Below are 25,522 nucleotides of genomic sequence, written 5' to 3'. Positions count from 1 at the left end.
CGGATCCTCATCGCACAACCCTGAACGATCGCCCTCTTGCGGATGCTGATCACCATCGCACCCTTTCACGCGATCATTCACCTGCGCATGCTGCTCGCCATCGCACAACCCTGAACGATTGCCCGCTTACGCATGCTGCTCCTCATCGCACCACCCTGAACGATCGCCCTCTTGCGGATGCTGATCACCATCGCACCCTTTCACGCGATCATTCACCTGCGCATGCTGCTCGCCATCGCACAACCCTGCACGATTGCCCGCTTACGCATGCTGCTCCTCATCGCACAACCCTGAACGCTCGCCCTCTTGCGGATGCTGATCACCATCGCACCCTATCACGCGATCATTCACCTACACATGCTGCTCGCCATCGCTTACCGCCAGCGATCTTCTTCACCTACGCGGCAGCACGATCCCTCGCCGTCACGCCCATTCGCCCGCGCGATCGCTCGCCTGCGCGCCCGCGCGATCGCTCGCCTGCGCGCCCGCGCGATCGCTCGCCTGCGCGCCCTCGCGACCGCTCGCCTGCGCGCCCTCGCGACCGCTCGCCTGCGCGCCCGCGCGACCACTCGCCTGTGCGCCCGCGCGACCACTCGCCTGTGCGCCCGCGCGACCATTCGCCTTTGCGCGACCGTTCGCCCTCGCGCGACCATAGTTCGCGGCGAATTCCACAGCCGGTGGTAGCAGCAGGGACGCGTGCTCCTAGGCGGCACTCGGGATCACCTCCATCCAAGCACAGGTTGGTAGTGCAGGACGAAGACAGGTCAGTACAGCATTCTTCCCACCTTCTTTTCAGGCAGGAACCGTCGTGTCCTCTCCAAAGGATCGCCCGATCCCTTTCACCTTAGCGAGGATTTCGGACTCTGTGTCCTTGGAGCAGCAGACATGGTTTGATCCGCTGGCACGGGCGTTAATGAGGTTTATGAAACCAGCACTCACCGGCCAGGGTAACAAACCAGCGGCTGTCTCTCCTACGCTGAAGAGAAAGAGAGGAGTGGACTTCGTGGTGACTTCCCCCAGGGCGAAGTTGGTTCCCAAGAGGTCGGTCTCGAGGGTCCCCTCTCCTGCACGAGTACTCTCTCCTTCTCCCGCCCTGGAAGGATTTTTGGCGGGTGGGCTTTCCGTTGAAGATTTCTCCATCGGACAAGGGGTGACTGCTTACCTCTTCCTCTGGGAGCTTACCAGGTTCTTTCCCTCCTCGGTTACGGCCCGAGGTTTGGTTCAAGGAAGCTACAGGAAGATCAAGGGTACTTTCCTCCTCTCGAGCTCAGGCACCTTGGCCTTTCGTCGTTAAGTATCTACTTGCGGACAAGCTCGATGTTGTACCATCTGGACGCACTGACTGAAGGCTTCCTTCGGGTGTCTCATCTGTGGAGGTCAACGACCTCAGACACCCTTCCATCCTTGAGAAGAGTTTTGTCTTCGCCCAAGGACAGAGACTTAAACATCTGCTGTGCGGAGTAAATCGACTTCCGGTTTCACTCCTCCAAGGCGCTTTCTTCCAGACTCTGCAGGGCTCCAGCTCCCTTTTCTTTCAACCACGTCGGCCTAAGTTATCGGCTACGACAACTGGGACAAGGTGTCCAATTGCAGTTTCCTCCTGTCAGGAACAGATGGCACGGGAGACTCCCCCGGGGGGGCATAGTCCTAAAAGGAGTTCACGAACTCTAGGATTGCAGGTTTTTTCGCTGGGAGGATGCTTAAGGTTACTCATCCGAATGACAGCTTCCCGATGCCCATTCCCGCACAATCTCTGTGAGTAGCCAAGGATATCGCGCCTGCCGTCTCTGTCAGCGAATTCAGTGTCTCTGAACCTCTATGCCATAGCATCAGCAGAGTTGCCCGGTTGGGCAGAATGATCCATACCTTAGGCGAAGGTCTTCCTTAGGATCATCGACGGCTTCACCCCCGGCCCCCTCAGTCGATCCTTTCTTGTAAGGAAGGATCTGAGAGGGGATGTCCATAGTCGACCTCTCAGCCCTGATCAAGTTTGTCGAACAAACTTCGGCCAGCGTAGACCAGCAGAATCGATCAGACTGGTAACGAGGCGACAGGACTCCTTTAACCCTGGATCGGAAGGACGGGTACTTTCAGTTTCCATTCCATCCATCTTCCAGGGTGCTCGTCGAATTCAGCCTAAACTGCAAGTATTCCTGCTTATGATGCAGTGTGGCTATCCCGCCGTGGCATAGCAGGTTTGTTTCCCCAGAGAACTCTCCCTGCCTTCCTCTTGGCCGCTCAGGTGCAGACTTCCGCCTCCTCTGCTGTTTGGAGGGCTGGTCAACTCCGGTAGGCTCGGGTTTCGACCTTCTTCAGCGCCGGGAAAAGCTTCCGAATGCTGACCATGAGTGTGGGCTCATGGTATTTTGCTTGGAGCCTTCTCTTCCTCTGCCTCAACATCTGGAGTATCTGGCCATGATATTGAGTCAACCGCCTTACCACGTTGGAAACCCCGCTTCTCGTCCGTCCAGCGAGGTTAAGCAACGTCGGTACTTGGATGGGTGACCACCTGGGGACGCCAGATTCTGTTACCACATCCTCCGAGCCTTCCTTTCGGTTCACCGTGGCAAGACTGAGGAGAGTCGCAGTACCTGTTCTCAGTCAAGCAGAGTTTTCAGCCCTACCTTGGAACGTTTCCTAGTTCTTCTTTCCTCATTGACCCGTTTATAGTCCGAACGGTCGCCTCAGGATAAGTTCCATGTGGGGCGATCCAAGTTCCGGTGGCTTCAGGCAATGTTTAACCGGACTCCCTGGCCCTATGGGACCAGCGGAACTATTAAACCTGCAATGGGTGTTGACCTATGGAGCCTCTTGATGGTAGTGGATATTCTCGTCCTTTCCCCACATTCTTGATGCGGTTCTCGGACTCGTCAAAGGAAAGGGGGGGGGGGGGCATGTTCCGGTCCAGGCCTATGGTCAAGACCTGAAGGATACCTCTCCATCATTCAGGCAGGCTTAAGGGCCTTAGTCTGGCCCCTCTTCAGATCCTACCGCTCCTGCCAAGTCGCCCCGTTGCGTGTCGACTTCATGCTAACCAGCAGGGGACGCATTTTCACACCTTCACATCTTGCAGTAGAGATATCGGGATGATTGAGATTCTCTCAATTCCACCATCGGCTCTCTCATTCCAGGCAGGGGAATGTTTCTCTCAGACTATCCGAGCAGAGCCTCATAGAGAGAGTGTACCTAGGGGTCTTTGACCTTGGGTAACCAGCAAGTGCTGGTCTGGGGGACCTGATCGCGACAGCTTGGAACCTCAAGCTTCCGCTAGTTTTCCCCCCAGTCTCAGACCCCGAGACTCTGGCAAGATGCATTCCGGTGATGGTGGGACAACTTCGACGCCTGCGTCTTCCCTCCTTTTTGTCTGCGGACAATGGGTCTCAACAAAACCAGGTTGTCTGTCAACCTTTCAATGGGAGAGCTCCACTGGGACTATGTGCAGAACGGTTTCTGGACCCTCTGCTTCCCCTGACGGAACTCCCGGGAGAGCTTCTCCCACGGCGCAGACTACTCAAGCAACCACACTGCGACATCTCTCCCGAACCGGGGCGTCGCTTCGGCTTCATGCCTGGAGACACTACGCTTCCTCCTCTAGAAGAGACAACCCGCTACAGTCGCGGTACGGAGGTCGCGTCATCTGCGATAGTCATCCACAGGGGTCTCCCAGGCAAAGTGAAGAGTCTAAGGTGGTTGGTGCCGTGGGAGATATACCTCTTCCCGTGAGGCCTCTTCTCCAGCAATAACGGTCTTATTGCCTTTCGGCGGGAGGAAACTCCTTTCCGCTCTTGGCAATGAAGCCTGTCGCTCAGCCTTTCCCTGACCTTCAGGCTTAAAGGAATAACTTTTTCCTGCCCGCTGGATCTATCCTCGCTCATGCGAAGCTACGATCGTCCCTGCCCTAGTCGGAGGAAGACCTCCAACTTGGAGCATGGCTCGGACTTTTAGTCCTTTAAGAGATCTCAAGACCCTTTTACGACAGGCCTCGGATTGTATTCCGCCCTGGGTCTTCTGCTCACTCTGGCCACGGCCAGTGTGTAAGCAATCTTCTTGGTCTCTTACTACTCCCCCCCTTTCTAAGGAAGAGGGGAAGGCAACATTCAGGCTCGCTCCTGAGTTGTTGGCTAGACTCAGAATCTGAGGGTCCCGACCCTTCGGTCCGATTCATTCAAGATTTTGAGTCTCCATTCTGTGTCTGATGTCCCAAGACCTTCTCTTTCTTGCCAGTACAGGAATCGAGAGGTTAGCGCTGGGAACAGCTGCAGTTTGGCCTCAGTTGCAGTCGATTTGGGAACACAAGGAGGACATGGGGGGAGGGTCACCAGTATACCTCTTCAGCCCGGACTCAAGGACATTCATCTCGACCTGTCTTCAGACCCTCCCCCGTCACGTCGCCCTACAGCACGATGTTGGATACATCGCAACGTCCCTCGCCTTCGAGTAATACTACTCTGTGACGCAGGTGCTACAAGCTGGAGTCTGGAAGCGTCTGATGACCTTCGCAGCCCGCTTCCTGCAGGGCGTGACCCACAGGAGTCTCGATACGTTTTCTATCGCTCTGTGGTGGCTACACAACAGCTGGTCTAACCTCAGGCTCCTTTTTGGACAGGTAGCAGAAGGTTGAGGGCATTGTTATCAGGTTTTAGTCTGCATGAACGAAAGAAGTATGTCTGGCCCTTACTTCTTTCTTCATCATCCCCTCTACGGGGAAGCAGCATCCTGGTCTCTGCATAGCTGACCTCGAACCTCTGCAGGTAAACCATGCTTCCTTGTGTTCCGAGTATTGAGTCAATACTGTCGCGTCCCCCATACCCTGACGAGGTGGTATTGGGAACGTCTTAACCCAGAGTTCCTTCTGGAACTCCAGGTCAACTGCCTAAGACGGGTCACACTTCTTCCTTCACACACAAGCTTACGTAGGCCACATGGTTCCTTGCGGTGCAAGGAACTTGTGAGGTGCAGGGACTCCTTTTCTCGAGTGCGACTCACTCGGATTCTGAGTCCCCGGGTAAAGCCAAAGCCAGTATGGCTGGGGACTTTCCACCCTTCCTAAGGGATAAGTCACCCTTTGTAAATAGCGTGGTTTGTATTTCGGTTACGGAACAAATGACAAATTCGAAGATAATTTGTATTTTTCCTAACCATACAAACCTTAGCTATTTACACATATTTGCCCGCCAGCCCTGTCCCCCAAGACAAGTCCTACCTCTAAGTGAAAGTGAGTATTCACCTGTGTGTGAGGGGGAGGAGGGGTAGCTAGCTACCACTCCCCTACCCCCCCGCTAACTAGCGCGGGGGTAATACACCCTCGTTAAATTCTAATGGCTCGCCATTTCAGCTACGCTAAAAGTAATAACCCTTTGTAAATAGCTAAGGTTTGTATGGTTAGGAAAAATACAAATTATCTTCGAATTTGTCATATTTGTATTGTAAGACTCATCATTTTTAGATTGTAACTGTGTTGTCCTCTTCACATCTATTTATGTATATACAGTAGACTGTTAAAAGCTTTTGTTATGTCCACATAGCTGCCTTTTAAATGTAGTAAAGAACATCCAAAACTGATTTTCAATGTTGAATTTAAAACGCTAACGGTGTGTAATAAAACATAAGTAGATACCTGTCGAAGATATGGGTCTTTGGTCAAGATTTGAAAAAGGCTTCATATGGTAACAGGATAATTTGGCAGTCATAATGAAACAATCTATTGAATCATTCAAAAAGATTATTATTTTGAATATTAGTGCTTAGTGTAAACTAACTAACTAACTTTTTTTTTTTTTTTTTTTGACCCATGCTCTTGTGTACCATTCAGTTTGATTATTCCATATCTGTAAATTATTGTAAATTCATTTTCTTTCAAATTATTTGAATTTTTTCCGAAGTATTTAATTTTCAGTTTTTCATTGTTGGTCACTTAGGTAAAAGGAACATTTTTATTAGTTGCTACATCCTGATGACCTTTATTGGTGAAAATGTATATTTATATTTAGTTTCTTTTGTCTGTATTTTTCTAGCATTGCTAGTAATACTCTCGTAAGTCTAGAATTCAACTGTTGAATTTATTTCAACTGTTCATATTTACAGTGATGTTAGCAGCCTATATTAGGTGACTGGTAGAATATCAATAATTTGTTACTATTATTGCCTGGTGGACAAACCAGGCACTGTAAAGTTAAGATATTTTCACAGTACAAATATAGGTCATTGTATTATTAACTGTATATCAGTGCAGCAAATGAAAATCCAATTTTATCATTAATATGTCCCCCATACAAAAATGTCATGAATTATTTAAAGGTAAATGATAAACCAACTCACAAGACTGCTCTAAATGTGTACATACAGTACAGTAGGGTGCACTGTTTAGAAGGATTTGCTCATGTTGAAAATTAAGAAGAAATGATTATGTACTTTAATATACAGTGCATAATGTATAGGATTAATTTTTTTTTTCCTTTTTTTTTTTTTTTACATTAGAATCTGTTGTCATTTTAGTCTTAGTGTGTTAATTTTTATTACTTTGAAGTAATTTCATTAGGAGAGATCAGTTACTGTACTCTTATCGCAGTGGCGGCTCGTGGCTAAAATTAGTGGGGATGCTGTTCTAGAAAACTTGTAGCCTTTGTTTTAATATTGTGTAAAAGGAAACAAAGAAAATTTATTCAGAAACTTGATAGAATTCTAAAAGAACAAAATCAATTGTTTTGTACTTACTATAATCTAAAATATGTCTGTTCAAGTTTGATCCACTTGTTTAAGAATGAAATCCATTCTTGTTTCAATTTATGTGAAAAAAAAAAAAATTCTCTAGATGACAACTGAGGACTTTTTTTTCCATTAAAAGCACTGTAAGTGCATGTAGTCTTCAAATTCCTAGTGCTTCTTTGAAAAGTTTTCATCATTTTCAGTGGTGAAAATGAGCATTCTGCCTCTGATGTAGTCATGTAAATTGACAGTCGAAAAAAATTAATCAAATAGAGTAGCTGGAAGTAGGCTAATAATCTAATTCTACACTTTATCCATTCAAGAATATGGTAAACAGTTTCTAGCACAACACATTTGAAGTTAAAAGAAAACTACCTTCCACCAACATGCCAAGGTTGCCACTGAAGGAGCAACAGTGCTCTCTTTCTCTCAGCATCGTTTGCAGCTTCCCATGTTCACATGCTCACAACATAAAGTGAAGGATGGCTTCTGACATTAAGCTTAAGGATTATATACTGTATTGTACAAGTATAAAGAAAAAATCACCATATTGAAATTCATATCGATATCAAGTGAAAATAGTGGGTGCTGCAGTTCCACAGTGATTATACACGAGTCACCAGTTCTATTGGCTCCTTCATGAAGAGGAAGGCAGGGCATGGATAGTGACCGGTGTTGCCAAATTAGTAAGTATTCTCTCTCCCGTTGTATGGTATATGAAGGCAGCATAAGTTATGCAAAACATAATTGATTGGTTTCTCTTCATTTTTTTGCCAATTATTAAATGCCTTACTAATTTTCTAGCTTTTAACAACAAGGAAACAAGACATTTCTTCTTAAATATGCCAGAACAGCACTGCCAGTTCCTATCTCAGGTGTTAAGCTGACCTCAGGGCATTGACGTGAAACAACTCTTACTCGACTGTGATTAAATCCCATACTGTGAAAAGTTCTCTTAATTATCCTCCATGCAGGTATCAAAAATGGTTTGATTTCAAATTGTGAACACATTTTCTATGCCAAAAATGATGGCAATTATCATAAGTGAATCAAAACCTATATTAAGAGTGGTTCATTTCCCAGTTCATTCTAGATATACCACCATCCTTAATCATAATGATGGACAATGCCTCTTAACCTTTAGAACAAAAATAGATGTTTTTTATCAGTTATGGCATATAAGTAAAACTATCCTCTATTTTGATGATTACCACACACCAAAACAATGAAACATTTAAAGTAAATTGCAAAACTACAAGTAAGTGTATAGAAAAGAAGATACGAGTAAAAAGGGAGTACTGTACTTGGAAGGTAAATAGTTGCTGATAATTCCATTTCTTGAACCTATGTATATTTGACTTGTTCTCTCTTCATTTACCTACATAATATACTCAATCTTTTTCATATGTCAATTGTTCTCTCATTTATATACACTAGATGTGTGTGTGTATATATATTTTTATATATATATATATATATATAAACAAACAAACACAAATTGTAGAGCTTCTACAACCTTGGAATTTACAAATAAATGTAGGTAAATTAACGCATTAATAAGAAGTTTAATTGCACGAAACACGAGATAATCCTCAGAAAGGTCCAAAAATAGATTTACTAAATATCTCCCCAGGAGATATTCCAACACAGGTTTAAAGGGGTAAACAGGAATGGTGGGTGCTTAGACACTCCAGAGAAGCACATTTTGGAACATGAGGGACAACGCCTGAATTGCCATGGAGCCGATAGGGTATAGTACTGTATTTCTCTTACAGTATTACTGAATTGTCAAGGTCTAATATCAGGAATGGAAGATTTAAGCTGATCTCTTATTTTACTGAGTTCATCAAGGGACACCTTGGATTGTTGCACAAGTTAACTATGCTCAGACACCAAACCATTTTATTTTAAGAAGTAATTTATTTTGGATACGTAGCCTCCACTTTTTCTTTCATCTTTCTGTTGTCGAGAAGAGAGTAATTAAGATCAGTATGTGATGCCAGTAAAATATTAAATCTCAAGTCCCTAATTGGTTTTAGTTTTTGTAATAAAACTACTGTTCAAATATTTAATCTGATTTTTTTGAATCACATGAATATGGTGTTAGGGTTTTATGGTTCACATAGGCAACTTTGTAAGATTTTGTACTTTTGTAAGGTAAGAAAATAGGTACTTCACTTTAAGCTGTTATTGACTAACATTACAACATTTCATACTTTGAAATGTCTCCTCGGTATATCCTACATTTGACAAAATCTAGCCTGAATGTATTAGCAATGAAAGAGTACATAACCTTGTGTTGCCAAAATATTGATAGGTAAACAAAATCAAAGAATTTGTAAAGGTTATTAGAGTCGGTTAGGCAACTGAGAAAGGTATTCTGTACTAAAGGTTGTCTTCATTTTGTACTTTAAATTTAATTAAAGTAACTTCTTATCTTTCAAAAACATTAGGTGATTTAAATAGTGAATTTTCAGTTTACAACATTTAATGTTCATTTCTTACAAACTGAATAGTTATTTTTTTAATTATGAGTCTTCTATTGCCTTTACTGTTATACAGTACTGTGGAACCTTTATTCCTCTCACCCATTCTTATAGAACCTGATACTTCAAATTTTATTGATACAGTATGCAGTTGATCATAACTGTACCACTCATTAAGGACAATATTTTGTTCTTATGACGCCGAGAAGAGTATTATTTAAAATTCCCAAGGTTTTACACAAGTAGTGTATAAAATATCTGTAAATATAAGATATGGTCTTTTGTAATTCATTCAATTTCTGTGGAACCCCTGGAAGAACTGGAAATGAACCAAATCCAATTTCAGTTTAATTAGGAATTTCTCTATTCAGTTTTGAAGGACTAATAGATATGAATTTCTTTGTACTTTTTGTTATCCCTGTAGGAATCTTGACTGAAATTTCATGTCAGGCTAAACTATTTTTGTTGGCTACTTTGTGGCACAATGTCTCACCTAACTGTTGCTAATTTCAATTAGAAAAGATAATGCTCAATTGTAATGGGTATCAAAACATTCCAGTATGTAATCTTACTTTGATTTCCAAATTAATAAAATTAAAATAACTTTACATTGTGAAGGAAATTTATGAATTTTTGTTGCTCTCTCTCTCTCTCTCTCTCTCTCTCTCTCTCTCTCTCTCTCTCTCTCTCTCTCATATTGTATAATTTACTTATTTCTCTTTCTAACTGTGGCCTGATTTATTTATTTACATGTTACAAATGGTTTGGTAAATTTTTAGTTTAGCACAAGAATGTTTGCAGAATTGAAAGTATGATTTTCCCGTTTTTGTTTATTTAAAAAATTTTTCCTCCATATCTATAAGAAATTGGTTGTTTTGTAAAGTACCCTTGTTATCCAAAGCTAGATTTTGAGTTGGGGGGGGGGGTTAAGAAGAGTAAAATCCACTGGTGTATACTAACTATTCCAATTTCACCTAACCAGTCACATGTTTCGGGTCCTTACTAACACCATATTTATCATAAAATGGTAGTCAGATTGAGTATAAATTTTAAAACCATAGGATTAACATATTCTCAACTCCATGATACATTCCTGTTGTGAACTAAAATAATGCCAACTATTTTTTACAAAGTGAAAGAATTGTGGAGGTATATTCTCCTATTAATGTTAAATGGGTTGTCGTGATTGGAGATGTAATTTGCTCATTTTTATCATCTTACCAACTATGGAATGATTGATTGGGCATAATGCATATCCTTTCCTGTGAACCTTTGTGATGTGTTTAACCACAAGTGGCAAAGCCTTATACAGATTGTAAATATCTTGTTAATTTCATGTAATTTAATGTTTTTATACAAAATAAAATTTTTGAAGTACAGTACTTTGTACATATTTCATTATACCTACTTGAATATAACTTATTTCATGGTAGATTTTAATAATGATGTGGTGAAATTAGTTTTCCCTGTTGTTATGTACAGTACTCGACTCTGAACCCCTAAAAAGTCTACATTTTCTATTTTTCCTGGATTTTTTCCCCCTTCTAAATGTCTGCTGTGACATCTGTTCTGACTATTTCTCCTCATCATGTGTCCAAATCAGATCAATATTTGGTCATTATCTCTGTTCCTGATTCCTTTCATTTTGCTGCCCAACTTCTTTTAACTTTACACTTTCATGGTGCAACTTAGGAGTTTCCCACTTGCTCCTTGGTGCTGAATGGTAACCACCTTGATGCCAGGTCATGGAGCCTAAGTTCTATAAATCAAATTGACTTTTGCCTAGTGTTATTTTATACCTGGTCCTAGTAATATTTTGAAACTACAATATCCCAATAGCCTCTTGGACCAAATCGTTCTTATAATTGTTCCATGATAGCATTCATTCTTTGTCAGTCACATGCTGATGAAATGTTTGTAAATAGTACTGAAGAGGTTATCAAACTGATTTTTGGAGGGAAAAGTTTTCTTGCAAGAGTGCGAGTGAGATGGTTGAATGCTTATTGGTGAAACCATTTGCAGTTGGTATTGTACGCAAGGTCTCTTCCTGGTCGGAACTTATCTTCAACAGATCATGGGTTTCAAATGTTATCTTTGTCGAGACAGTTCTTTTCAATCTCGATAAAAAGCTATTGCAACACATACTGAATGACAGGGATTACTCCTCTTCAGAGTTATATATGTTTATGGGAAGCTTGAGCAGTCCAGCTTGTCCTTTTGGGTTGGGTACTGTATAGAACCTTTATATAGTGGTGTAGTATTAGACTTTCTGTTAGCTGAAGTATTGTTGAACTGTTTTAAAAACTTCAAAGGCATTTAGTATCAAGTCCAGCATTCATTTTGTTGGGATTTCTTAATGGTAGGCCTGAAGCAGTCATTCATTCCCTGATGAGATATTTGAGTATTGGATACCCTCTTCTGAGGCATCTTTGGTGTCAATAAGAGATAATGTTTCTGTGCTCTACGAGAGACGTGGTACCATATTAATCAGACACAACATCCTAGGCCCAAGATTTGGAGCTTTTCTGTTAGTACTGTCGTGCCTTGGACAATGCGGATTTCATACCTGCTGTTAAACATGGAGGAAAACAATAAAATTTGAGTAGTGCAATCTACCACCAAGGAAAAAATCAAAATTGTATAGAATGCCAATTTTTACATTTTCTATATTTTGTTAGTACTGTACCCACTTTCCCCTGTGAATCACTTCTTTGTCCCCATTTCCCAGTAATTCAGTACCATTGCAGAATTTGCCTGTTTTGTCTTTCATCTTCAGGTTAACTCATTAGTGGAGAGGGCAATGTTAGCTGTATGTATTGTAAGAAAAAATAACCAATTTGTGAAATTTGCAAGAAAATATAAGCAATGCAAGCATCGTTACTGCTCCTACAAGTGCTGAAGTATCGTCACAGGTATGTGATAATCTTAGAGAGAAAACTGAAGTTTCATCAGGTAAAGAAATTGGATTACATTTAAAGTTTCTCAGACATTAATAACAATGCAAAGAGGATCATCCAAAGTGCAAGATAATTTTCACAAGGGAATGATTGACACTGCATACAGATCAACAATCATAGGGGAGAACCATGAGAAGAGTTAACAACTGAGGAATTGCAAGATTTAATGAAAATTCAATAAGGACCACAATATTTGATATACGACAATAAAAGTTTTGTGAAGCCTTAATCTTTATTATAGATATAAGAAGTAGAATACAGTAATGGATTGTGATCCCCATATTTAGCCTAAAAAGCATATGATGACACAGAACAATAAAAAAAACATGCCTATTACAATGTTCTTCCCAAAGGTAAAAGAAAAAAAAAAAAAGTGCAACAGACAATCTACAACCCCCTGAATTATCTGTACAGTATTTTAATGTTGTTACTGACTTTAAAATGTTTTATTTGTTACTTACATATAGTTTGTTTGTTTCCTTATTTCATTTCCTCAATGGGGTATTTTCCCTGTTGGAATTCTAGAGATTTTAACATCCTTTTCCAACTAGGGTTGTAGCTTTGCTTGTAATAATAATAATAATCATAACAATACTTAACACTATCATCCTTATACACATGATCACCTTCATCATACAGTCCATGGACCATTATAGTAAGAAGATTGTAGGAAGGGGTGAGTAGAGAATAGCCTAGCTAGGCTTGTTATTGTTGAAGTTGTATCATTTCAGTATAATACCAATATTGATATTAATTTACAGTATATTGCTTTCAGGTATTTTTACTCTACCATAATGTATACAAAGTTTTATGAAAAAGTAAAGTATTGTAGAACAATTTTACTATGTGTAGCCACCAGAGTAAGTTTATAGAATAATCATCATCATCATCATCATCTCCTGTGCCTATTGACGCCAAGGGCCTCGGTTAGATTTTGCTAGTCTTCTCTATCTTGAGCTTTTAAATTAATACTACTCTATTCATCATCTACTACTTCGTAGTCTTCATCCATGTAAGCTATTTTTAATGTTACTACTTATCACTATATTTAACTTATCATTGTGGATACCATTATTATTGTTTTAAAAATTCACTGTTGTCTTTATTTTTGTCCATTCATTCATTTATTCACCTATTCTTATATAGATACAGTATTGTACTGAATAGGGATTATAAGTGTTTGCTATTATCTGAAGATTTCCTTGTGTTGGGGCTTAGAACATAATCCCCTCATATACAGGCCACTGTATTTTTCTAGCTTTGCTGTTCAGCAAGCTAATGAAATCAAGGGCATTGCCTTGTGCATAGCCTTGTAGGAGGAATCTGTCAGCTTTTCAGGTAATGATGGCTGGTATCTAGTGTCTACAGACAACCATCACTCCACATACCTAAGGAACCTCATCTTAAGTTCTTAGATAACTGTTTCTCAAGACTTTTGGTGGTTGCTCAACATTTTGTGTAGCCATCTAATCTCCCATTGGACTATAAAGTATCGTAAAACGGGTGGAATTAGTCTGAGGGTGAAAGGGCAAGCGATCTATTCCCTTCATCTTTCTTTCCTTTTGGGATAGCAATCAGGCCGAAGTAAATGTTGAAACTGGTATACAAGTAAGTTGAAAAGTACAGCATCAGTCTGAAAAGAAGAGATTCCCTTTGCTTCCCAGAGGGTTGCTGTTAAAGCTTTCACCCAAACCTATTTCTAGTTTTGGCCTATGGTGATAACTCCCTCTGACCAGCTCTTTACCATTAAGAAAGATCAGAGTTCCCTAAGCTTCACTAAGACTGAGTGTTAAGATGAAATTTGCTGTAACTTAAGCATCTGCATACCAAACTATGGAAGTTACAGGAACCATTCTTCTCTTGGTTATGCCAGAAAAATAGAAATTTTGGCTGGAGATAAACCACTGTCATTTGGCTCAGAAAGTGAATCCTCCAACCAAAGAAGTAAGTCTCATATGAACACAAGCCAATTTGTTCTTGCAAGTACACAAACCCATAGAATTTTTATGGAAATTCCTTTCATTGAAAGCTGAAATGACTTAAAACTACCTCCGTGAAAAGATTTATCAATTTTCTATCATTACCATATCTGAAAGTTCTCTTACTTTGTGTCTAAGTGAATTGGTTCTGGAGTTTTAACAACTTTGGGTTGTTTATTATTTACAGTTTGTTTTAATGTATATATGATGGCATTTTAATCTTCTAGCACTAGTAAGTCTGGCTAAAGATCTCCTTGCATGAATCAATGAGTGTGAGGTAAGTTCATATCCTTATATTGTATGTTAACCTGTTGTAATATGTGCCGAGTGTTGTTTGTGATGTTTGTAGCAATGGAAGAAGCACCGGTTTAACCCAAAGAAGTTCTGGATATTTAGTCATTGTTATTTTATGTAAATGCATCTTGATTTTATCCTCCTTCCTTAACCATTGACTGCTTCTGCTGCTCCTATACTGGTTAGTTTTTTCCCCCTGTGCAATCCAAAGAATAAACAAACAGACACAAGTACATAAGTAATCCTAATCAACTCCAAACTCACCTGCCCCAGTAGTATCCCCAGCACATTCTGCAGGTTCTCAAGACTCATTTGCTCCAGTATATCTATCACTTTCAGCCGGTTCTCCAAACTCACCTGCCCCAGAAATATTCCCAGCACCTTCTGCAGGTTCGAAGACTCCCTTGACCATGTATGTTCAGCACTTTCTGCTGGTTCAACAAACTCACCTGCACCAGTAGTATCAAGAGCACCATCTGCAGGTTCACCAGACTCACTTGGCCCAGTATATCCAGCACATTCTGCATGTTCTCCAAACTCACCTGCCCCAATAGTATCAACAGCACCTGCAGGTTTTCCAGACTCGCTTGCCCAGTATCTCCATTACATTCTGCTGGTTCTCCAAACTCACATGCCCCAGTAGTATCACCAGCACCTTCTGCAGGTTTTCCAGACACACTTGCCCCAGTATCTCTAGCATATTCTGCTGGTTCTCCAAACTCACCTGCCCCAGTATTATCACCAACACTTTCTGCTGGTTCACCAAACTCACCTTCCCCAGTAGTATCACCAGCACCTTCCACAGGTTCTCCAGACTTGCTTGCCCCAGTATCTTCAGCACACTCTGCTGGTTTTCCAAACTCACATGCCCTAGTAGTATCACCAGCACCTTTTGCAGGTTCTCCAGACTTGCTTGCCCCAGTATCTCTGGCTTATTCTGCTGTTTCTCCAAACTCACCTGTCCCAGTATTATCTCTATCATTCTCAACAGCCTCACCAGACTTACCTGTTGAGTATCCCCAGCACCTTCTGCAGGTTCTCAAGACTTGCTTGTTCCAGTATCTCCAGCACTTTTTGCAGGTTCTCCAAACTCACCTGCAATAATAGTACAGTATACCCAGCACCTTCTGCAGGTTCTCCAGACTTGCTTACCAGAGTATCTCCAGCACTATCTTTTGGTTCTCAAAATTCACATGCCCCAGTAGTATCCCTAGGACCTTCACCAGCTTCACCACCCTCACTTGTCAAGTATCTCCAGCACTTTCTGCTGGTTTTCCTAACTCAACTGCCCAGTAGTATCCCCAGCACCTTCTGCAGGTTCTTCAGGTCAGCATGCCACAGTATCTCCAGCATTTTTTGCTGTTTCTCCAAACTCACTTGCCCCAATAGTATCTCCAACACCTTCTGCAGGTACATCAGACCCACTTGCCCCAGTATCTTCACCTCTCTGCTGGTTCTCAAAACTCACCTGCCCAAGCAGTATCCCCAGCACCTTCTGCAGGTTCCCCAGACCCACTTGCCCCAGTATCTTCAGCTCTTTCTGCTGGTTCTCAAAACTTACCTGCCCAAGCAGTATCCCCAGCACCTTCTGCAGGTTCCCCAGACTCACTTGCCAAAGTATCTACAGCACTTTCAACTGGTTCTCCAAACTCACATGTGCCGGTAGTATCCCCAGCACCTTCTGCAGGTTCTCCACTCTCGCTTGTCCCAGTATCTCCAAAACTTTCTGCGGGTTCACCAAACTCACCTGACCCAGTAGTATCCCAGCACCTTCTGCAGGTACTCAAGACTCATTTACCCTAGTATCTCCCACACTTTCTAATGGTTTCCCAATTTCACCTGCCCCAATAGTATCTCCAGCACCTACAGGTTCTCCAGATGCGTTTGTCCCAGTATCTGCAGCAATTTCTGCTGGTTCTCCAAACTCACCTGTCCAATTTAGTATCCTCAGCACCTTCTGCAAGTTCTCCAAACTCGCTTGCCCAGTATATCCAGCACATTCTGCTGGTTCTCCAAATTCAAGTGCCCCAGTGGTATCCCCAGCAACTTCTGTTCTGCAGACTTGCTCTCCCAGTATCTCCAGCACTTTCTGCTGGTTCTCCAAACTCACCTGGCCAGTAGTATCCCTAGCACCTAATGGAGGTTCTCCAGACTTTCTTACCACAGTATCCCCAGCAATTTCTCCTGGTTCTCCAAACTCACCTGCCCCATTAGTATCATCAGCTCCTTCTGCAAGTTTTACAAACTCGCTTGCCCAGTATCTTCAGCAATTTCTTCTGGTTCTCCAAATTCACCTGCTCCAGTGATATTCCCAGCACCTTCTGTAGGTTCTCCAGACTCGCTTGCCACAGTATCTCCAGCACTTTCTTCTGGTTTTCCAAACTGGCCAGACCCAGTAGTATACCCACCACCTTCTGCAGGTTCTCCAGACTCACTTACCCCAGTATCTCCAGCACTATCTGTTGGTTACCAAACTCTCGTGCCCTATTAATATCTCCAGCACCTTCTGCATGTTCATCAGACTTGTTTGCGCCACTATCTCTAGCACTTACATCTGGTTCTCCAATCTCACCAGCCACAGCAGTATCCCCAGAACCTTCTACAGGTTCTTCAGACTCACTTGCGCCAGTATCTTTAGCACTTTCTTCTAGTTTTTCAAACTCACCTGCCTTAGTAGTATTCTCAGCACCTTCTGCAGGTTTTCCAGACTCACTTGCACCAGTATCTCTGGCACTTTCTTCTGGTGCTCCAAACTCACCTACCCCAGCACCTTCTGCTGGTTGTCCAGTCTTGCTTGACCCAGTATCTCCAGCACTTTCTGCTGGTTCTCCGAACTCACCTGCCCTAGTAGTATCCCCAGCACCTTCTGTAGGTTTTTTAGACTCACTTGCGCCAGTGTCTCTGGCACTTTCTTCTGGTGCTCCAAACTCACCTACCCCAGCACCTTCTGCTGGTTGTCCAGTCTTGCTTGACCCAGTATCTCCAGCACTTTCTGCTGGTTCTCCGAACTCACCTGTCCTAGTAGTATCCTCAGCATCTTCTGTAGGTTCTTCAGACTCACTTGCGCCAATATCTCTAGCACTTTCTTTTAGTTCTCAAAACTCACCTACCCCAGCAGTTTCCCCATCACCTTCTGCAGGTTCTCCAGACTTGTTTGCCCCAGTATCTCCAGCACTCTCTGCTGGTTTTGCAAACTCACCTGCCCCAGTATTATCACCAACACTTTCTGCTTATTCACCAAACTCACCTTCCCCAGTAGTATCACCAGCACCTTCTACAGGTTCTCCAGACTTGCTTGCCCCAGTATCTTCAGCACACACTGCTGGTTTTCCAAACTCACATGCCCCAGTAGTATCACCAGCACCTTCTGCAGGTTCTCCAGACTTGCTTGCCCCAGTATCTCTGGCACATTCTGCTGTTTCTCCAAACTCACCTGTCCCAGTATTATCTCTATCATCCTCAACAGCCTCACCAGACTTACCTGTTGAGTATCCCCAGCACCTTCTGCAGGTTCTCAAGACTTGCTTGTTCCAGTATCTCCAGCACTTTTTGCAGGTTCTCCAAACTCACCTGCAATAGTAGTACTGTACAGTATACCCAGCACCTTCTGCAGGTTCTCCAGACTTGCTTACCAGAGTATCTCCAGCACTATCTTTTGGTTCTCAAAATTCACATGCCCCAGTAGTATCCCTAGGACCTTCAGCTTCACCACCCTCACTTGTCAAGTATCTCCAGCACTTTCTGCTGGTTTTCCTAACTCAACTGCCCAGTAGTATCCCCAGCACCTTCTGCAGGTTCTTCAGGTCAGCATGCCACAGTATCTCCAGCATTTTTTGCTGTTTCTCCAAACTCACTTGCCCCAATAGTATCTCCAACACCTTCTGCAGGTACATCAGACCCACTTTCCCCAGTATCTTCACCTCTTTCTGCTGGTTCTCAAAACTCACCTGCCCAAGCAGTATCCCCAGCACCTTCTGCAGGTTCCCCAGACCCACTTGCCCCAGTATCTTCATCTCTTTCTGCTGATTCTCAAAACTTACCTGCCCAAGCAGTATCCCCAGCACCTTCTGCAGGTTCCCCAGACTCACTTGCCAAAGTATATACAGCACTTTCAACTGGTTCACCAAACTCACCTGACCCAGTAGTATCCCAGCACCTTCTGCAGGTACTCCAGACTCATTTACCCTAGTATCTCCCGCACTTTCTAATGGTTCCCCAATTTCACCTGCCCCAATAGTATCTCCAGCACCTGCAGGTTCTCCAGATGCGTTTGCCCTAGTATCTGCAGCACTTTCTGCAGTTCTCCAGACTCACTTGCCCCAGTTTCTCCAGCACATTCTGCTGGTTCTCCAAACTCACCTGCCCAGTAGTATCTCAGCACATAATGCAAGTTCTCCAGACTCATTTACCCCAATATCTCCTGCACTTTCTTCTGGTTCTCCAAATTCACCGGCCCCAGTAGTATCCGCAGCACCTGCAGGTTCTCCAGATTTGTTTGCCCCAGTATCCCCAGCAATTTCTGCTGGTTCTCCAAACTCACCCGTCCAATTTAGTATCCTCAGCACCTTCTGCAAGTTCTCCAAACTCGCTTGCCCAGTATATCCAGCACATTCTGCTGGTTCTCCAAATTCAAGTGCCCCAGTGGTATCCCCAGCAACTTCTGTTCTGCAGACTTGCTTGCCCAGTATCTCCAGCACTTTCTGCTGGTTCTCCAAACTCACCTGGCCAGTAGTATCCCTAGCACCTAATGGAGGTTCTCCAGACTTTCTTACCACAGTATCCCCAGCAATTTCTCCTGGTTCTCCAAACTCACCTGCCCCATTAGTATCATCAGCTCCTTCTGCAAGTTTTACAAACTCGCTTGCCCAGTATCTTCAGCAATTTCTTCTGGTTCTCCAAATTCACCTGCTCCAGTGATATTCCCAGCACCTTCTGTAGGTTCTCCAGACTCTCTTGTCACAGTATCTCCAGCACTTTCATCTGGTTTTCCAAATTTGCCAGACCCAGTAGTATACCCACCACCTTCTGCAGGTTCTCCAGACTCACTTACCCCAGTATCTCCAGCACTATCTGTTGGTTACCAAACTCTCGTGCCCTATTAATATCCCCAGCACCTTCTGCATGTTCATCAGACTTGTTTGCGCCACTATCTCTAGCACTTACATCTGGTTCTCCAATCTCACCAGCCACAGCAGTATCCCCAGAACCTTCTACAGGTTCTTCAGACTTACTTGCGCCAGTATCTCTAGCACTTTCTTCTAGTTTTTCAAACTTACCTGCCTTAGTAGTATTCTCAGCACCTTCTGCAGGTTTTCCAGACTCACTTGCGCCAGTATCTCTGGCACTTTCTTCTGGTGCTCCAAACTCACCTACCCCAGCACCTTCTGCTGGTTGTCCAGTCTTGCTTGACCCAGTATCTCCAGCACTTTCTGCTGGTTCTCCGAACTCACCTGCCCTAGTAGTATCCCCAGCACCTTCTGTAGGTTTTTTAGACTCACTTGCGCCAATATCTCTAGCACTTTCTTTTGGTTCTCAAAACTCACCTACCCCAGCAGTTTCCCCATCACCTTCTGCAGGTTCTCCAGACTTGCTTGCCCCAGTATCTCCAGCACGTTCTGCTGGTTTTGCAAACTCACCTGCCCCAGTATTATCACCAACACTTTCTGCTGGTTCACCAAATTCACCTTCCCCAGTAGTATCACCAGCACCTTCCACAGGTTCTCCAGACTTGCTTGCCCCAGTATCTTCAGCACACTCTGCTGGTTTTCCAAACTCACATGCCCCAGTAGTATCACCAGCACCTTCTGCAGGTTCTCCAGACTTGCTTGCCCCAGTATCTCTGGCACATTCTGCTGTTTCTCCAAACTCACCTGTCCCAGTATTATCTCTATCATTCTCAACAGCCTCACCAGACTTACCTGTTGAGTATCCCCAGCACCTTCTGCAGGTTCTTCAGGTCAGCATGCCACAGTATCTCCAGCATTTTTTGCTGTTTCTCCAAACTCACTTGCCCCAATAGTATCTCCAACACCTTCTGCAGGTACATCAGACCCACTTGCCCCAGTATCTTCACCTCTTTCTGCTGGTTCTCAAAACTCACCTGCCCAAGCAGTATCCCCAGCACCTTCTGCAGGTTCCCCAGACCCACTTGCCCCAGTATCTTCAGCTCTTTCTGCTGGTTCTCAAAACTTACCTGCCCAAGCAGTATCCCCAGCACCTTCTGCAGGTTCCCCAGACTCACTTGCCAAAGTATCTACAGCACTTTCAACTGGTTCTCCAAACTCACATGTGCCGGTAGTATCCCCAGCACCTTCTGCAGGTTCTCCACTCTCGCTTGTCCCAGTATCTCCAAAACTTTCTGCGGGTTCACCAAACTCACCTGACCCAGTAGTATCCCAGCACCTTCTGCAGGTACTCCAGACTCATTTACCCTAGTATCTCCCGCACTTTCTAATGGTTCCCCAATTTCACCTGCCCCAATAGTATCTCCAGCACCTGCAGGTTCTCCAGATGCGTTTGTCCCAGTATCTGCAGCAATTTCTGCTGGTTCTCCAAACTCACCTGCCCCATTAGTATCCACAGCACTTTCTGCAGTTCTCCAGACTCACTTGCCCCAGTTTCTCCAGCACATTCTGCTGGTTCTCCAAACTCACCTGCCCAGTAGTATCTCAGCACATAATGCAAGTTCTCCAGACTCATTTACCCCAATATCTCCTGCACTTTCTTCTGGTTCTCCAAATTCACCGGCCCCAGTAGTATCCGCAGCACCTGCAGGTTCTCCAGATTTGTTTGCCCCTGTATCCCCAGCAATTTCTGCTGGTTCTCCAAACTCACCCGTCCAATTTAGTATCCTCAGCACCTTCTGCAAGTTCTCCAAACTCACTTGCCCAGTATATTCAGCACATTCTGCTGGTTCTCCAAATTCAAGTGCCCCAGTGGTATCCGCAGCAACTTCTGTTCTGGAGACTTGCTTGCCCAGTATCTCCAGCACTTTCTGCTGGTTCTCCAAACTCACCTGGCCAGTAGTATCCCTAGCACCTAATGGAGGTTCTCCAGACTTTCTTACCACAGTATCCCCAGCAATTTCTCCTGGTTCTCCAAACTCACCTGCCCCATTAGTATCATCAGCTCCTTCTGCAAGTTTTACAAACTCGCTTGCCCAGTATCTTCAGCAATTTCTTCTGGTTCTCCAAATTCACCTGCTCCAGTGATATTCCCAGCACCTTCTGTAGGTTCTCCAGACTCGCTTTCCACAGTATCTCCAGCACTTTCTTCTGGTTTTCCAAACTTGCCAGACCCAGTAGTATACCCACCACCTTCTGCAGGTTCTCCAGACTCATTTACCCCAGTATCTCCAGCACTATCTGTTGGTTACCAAACTTTCGTGCCCTATTAATATCCCCAGCACCTTCTGCATGTTCATCAGACTTGTTTGCGCCACTATCTCTAGCACTTACATCTGGTTCTCCAATCTCACCAGCCACAGCAGTATCCCCAGAACCTTCTACAGGTTCTTCAGACTCACTTGCGCCAGTATCTCTAGCACTTTCTTCTAGTTTTTCAAACTCACCTGCCTTAGTAGTATTCTCAGCACCTTCTGCAGGTTTTCCAGACTCACTTGCGCCAGTATCTCTGGCACTTTCTTCTGGTGCTCCAAACTCACCTACCCCAGCACCTTCTGCTGGTTGTCCAGTCTTGCTTGACCCAGTATCTCCAGCACTTTCTGCTGGTTCTCCGAACTCACCTGCCCTAGTAGTATCCCCAGCACCTTCTGTAGGTTCTTCAGACTCACTTGCGCCAATATCTCTAGCACTTTCTTTTGGTTCTCAAAACTCACCTACCCCAGCAGTTTCCCCATCACCTGCAGGTTCTCCAGACTTGCTTGCCCCAGTATCTCCAGCACTTTCTGCTGGTTCTGCAAACTCACCTGCCTCAGTAGTATCCCCAGCACCTTCTGCAGTTCTGCAGACTCACTTGCCCCAGTATCTCCAGCTCTTACTGCTGGTTCTCTAAACTCACCTGCCTCAGTAGTATCCCCAGCACCTTCTGTAGGTTCTCCAGACTTGCTTGCCCTAGTATCTTCAGAACTTTATTCATGCTCTCCAAACTCACCTGCCACAGTAGTATCGCCAGCACCTTTTGCAGATTCTCCAAACTCGCTTGCCCCAGTATCTCCAGCACTTTCTGCCGGATCTCCAAACTTACCTCCCCAGTAGTATCCCCAGTACCGTCCGTAGATTCTCCAGACTCGCTTGCCCCAGTATCTCAAGCACTTTTGGCTGTTTTTCCAACTTCACCTTCTCCAGTGGTATCCTCAGCACCTTCTGCAGGATCTCCAGACTTGCTTGCCCTTGTATATCTAGCACTCGCTGCTTGTTCTCCAAGCTCCTCTGCCCCAGCGGTACCCCCAGCACATTCAGCAGGTTCTCCAGACTCATTTGCCACAGTATCTTATCACTTTCTTCTGGTTCTCCAAACTCGCATGCCCCAATAGTATCCTCAGCACCTTCTGCATGTTTTACAAAATTGCTTGCCTAGTATATCCAGCACATTCTGCTGGTTCTCCAAATTCCTGTGCCCCAGTGGTATCCCCACTACCTTCTGCAGGTTCTCCAGACTCGCTTGCCTAGTATTTCCAGCACTTTCTACTAGTTCTCCAAAGTCACCTACCCCAGTAGTATGGCCAGCCCCTTCTGGAGGTTCTCCAGACTTTCTTATGACAGTATCCCCAGCAATTTCTCCTAGTTCTCCACACTCACCAGTCCCATTAGTACCCTCAGCACATTCTGCAAGTTCTACAAACTCGCTTGTGCAGTATCTCCATCACTTTCTGCTGGTTCTCCAAACTCACCTGCCTAGCAGTATCCTCAGCACCTTCTGCAGGTTCTCCACTCGCTTGCCATAGTATCTCTAGCACTTTCTTCTGGTTCTCAAAACTTGCCAGACCCAGTAATATTTCCAGCACATTCTGCAGGTTCTACTGACTCGCTTACCCCAGTATCTCCAGCACTATCAGCTGGTTACCAAACTTACCTACCCTATTAGTATCCCCAGCACCTTCTGCATGTTCACCAGACTTGTTTGCGCCACTATCTCTAGTACTTTTATCTGGTTCTCCAAACTCACCAGCCCAAGCAGTATCCCTAGAATCTTCTGCAGGTTCTTCAGACTCACTTGTGCCAGTATCTAGCACTTTCTTCTAGTTCTCTAAACTCACCAGTCCCAGCAGTATCCCCAGCACCTTCTGCAGGTTCTCCAGACTTGCTTGCCACAGTATCTCCAGTACTTTCTGCTGGTTCTTTAAACTCACCTGCTCTAGTAGTATCCCCAGCACCTTCTGCAGGTACATCAGACTCACTTGCATCAGTATATCTAGCATTTTCTTCGGTTGTCCAAAGTCACGTGCCCTAGCAGTATCCCCAGCACCTTCAGCAGGTTGTCCTAATTTGCTTGACCCAGTATCACCAGCACTTTCTGTTGGTTCTCCAAACTCACCTACCCTAGGAGTATCCCCAGAACCTTCTGCAGATTCTTCAGACTCACTTGCGCCAGTGTCTCTAGCACTTTCTTCTGGTTTGCCAAACTCGTCTGCCTCAGTAGTATCCCCAGCACCTTCTTCAGGCTCTCCAGACTTGTTTTCCCCAGTATCTCTAGCACTTTCTTTTGGATCTCTAAACTCACCTGCCCCAGCAGTATCCCCAGCAACTTCTGCAGGTTCTTTGGACTAACTTGCGCCAGTATCTCTAGCACTTTCGTTTGGTTCTCCAAACTCACCCGCCCCAGCAGTATCCCCAGCACTTTCAGTAGGTTTTCCTGATTTGCCTGCCTCAGTTTCTCCAGCACTTTTTCTTGTTCTCCGAACTCACCTGCCCCAGTAATATCCCCAGCACCTGTTGCAGGTTCTTCAGACTCTCTTGCTCCAGTATCTCCAGCACTTTCTTCTGGTTCTACAAACTCACCTGCCCTACTAGTATCCCCGCACCTTCAGCAGGTTCTGCAGACTCGGGGGCCCCAGTATCTCCAGCACTATCTGATGGCTCTCCAAACTCGCCTGACCCAGTAGTATCCCCAGCACCTTCAGCAGATTCTCCAGACTCGCTTACCCCAGTATCTCAAGCACTATCTGCTGGTTTGCCAAAATCACTTGACCCAGTAGTATGCCCAGAACCTTAAGCAGGTTCTCCAGACTTGCTTGCCCCAGTATCTCTAGCCATTTCTTCTGATTCTCCAAACTCACCTGCTCCAGCAGTATCCCCAGCACCTTTTGCATGCTCTCCAGACTTGCTTGCCCCAGTATATCCAGCACTTTTTTCTGGCTCTCCAAACTCACCTGCCTTAGTAGAAGTCCCAGTACCTGCTGCAGGTTTTCAAGACTCACTTGCGCCAGTATCTCTAGCACTTTCTTCTGGTTCTCCAATCTCACCTACCCCAGCAGTATCTCCAGCACCTTCTGCTGGTTCTGCAGTCTTGCTTGACCCAGTATCTCCAGCACTTTTTACTGGTTTTCTCAACTCTCCTGCCCTAGTAGTATCCCCAGCACTTTCTGCAGGTTCTTCAGACTCCCTTGCGCCAATACTTCTAGCACTTTCTTCTGTTTCTTCAAACTCACCTGCCCCAGCAGTATCCCCAGCACCTGCAGGTTCTTCGGACTAGCTTGCACCAGTATCTCTAGCACTTTCGTTTGGTTCTCCAAGCTCACCCGCCCCAGCAGTATCCCCAGCACTTTCAGCAGGTTTTTCTGATTTGCCTGCCCCAGTTTCTCCAGCACTTTTTTTCTGGTTCTCTGAACTCACCTGCCTCAGTAATATCCCCAGCACCTTTTGCAGGTTCTTCAGACTCGCTCTCTCCAGTATCTCCAGCACTTTCTTCTGGTTCTCCAAACTCACCTGCCCTACTAGTATCCCCGCATCTTCAGCAGGTTCTGCAGACTCGGTGGCCCCAGTATCTCCAGCACTATCTGATGGCTCTCCAAACTCGCCTGACCCAGCAGTATCCCCAGCACCTTCAGCAGATTCTCCAGACTCAATTGCCCCAGTATCTCTAGCCATTTCTTCTGATTCTCCAAACTCACCTGCCCCAGCAATATCCCCAGCACCTTCTG

The 25,522-nt window shown here is 44.5% G+C and overlaps 1 protein-coding gene across 1 annotated transcript; it reads right to left on the bottom strand.

The window, feature by feature from the left end:
• Window positions 1-10,809: 10,809 nt before the first annotated feature.
• Window positions 10,810-25,469, bottom strand: LOC137620632 (mucin-19-like). Its single transcript, XM_068350937.1, has 17 exons — window positions 25,121-25,469; window positions 24,800-25,030; window positions 23,848-24,102; window positions 23,596-23,758; window positions 21,766-22,212; window positions 21,075-21,587; window positions 20,615-20,823; window positions 19,965-20,339; window positions 19,472-19,871; window positions 18,781-19,293; window positions 18,462-18,577; window positions 17,669-17,902; window positions 16,861-17,506; window positions 16,237-16,682; window positions 15,983-16,147; window positions 14,871-15,265; window positions 10,810-10,950 (listed from the first exon to the last, which is right to left on the bottom strand). The coding sequence occupies exons 1-17, from the start codon at window positions 25,467-25,469 to the stop codon at window positions 10,810-10,812; spliced, it is 5,598 nt and encodes a 1,865-aa protein (XP_068207038.1).
• Between the last annotated feature and the right edge of the window lie 53 nt (window positions 25,470-25,522).

This window comes from Palaemon carinicauda, chromosome 2, assembly GCF_036898095.1.
Source record: "Palaemon carinicauda isolate YSFRI2023 chromosome 2, ASM3689809v2, whole genome shotgun sequence".
Classification (NCBI taxonomy): domain Eukaryota; kingdom Metazoa; phylum Arthropoda; class Malacostraca; order Decapoda; family Palaemonidae; genus Palaemon; species Palaemon carinicauda.
The sequence above is the reverse complement of the archived record's forward strand: the minus strand, read 5'-3'. Positions and strand labels throughout refer to the sequence as shown.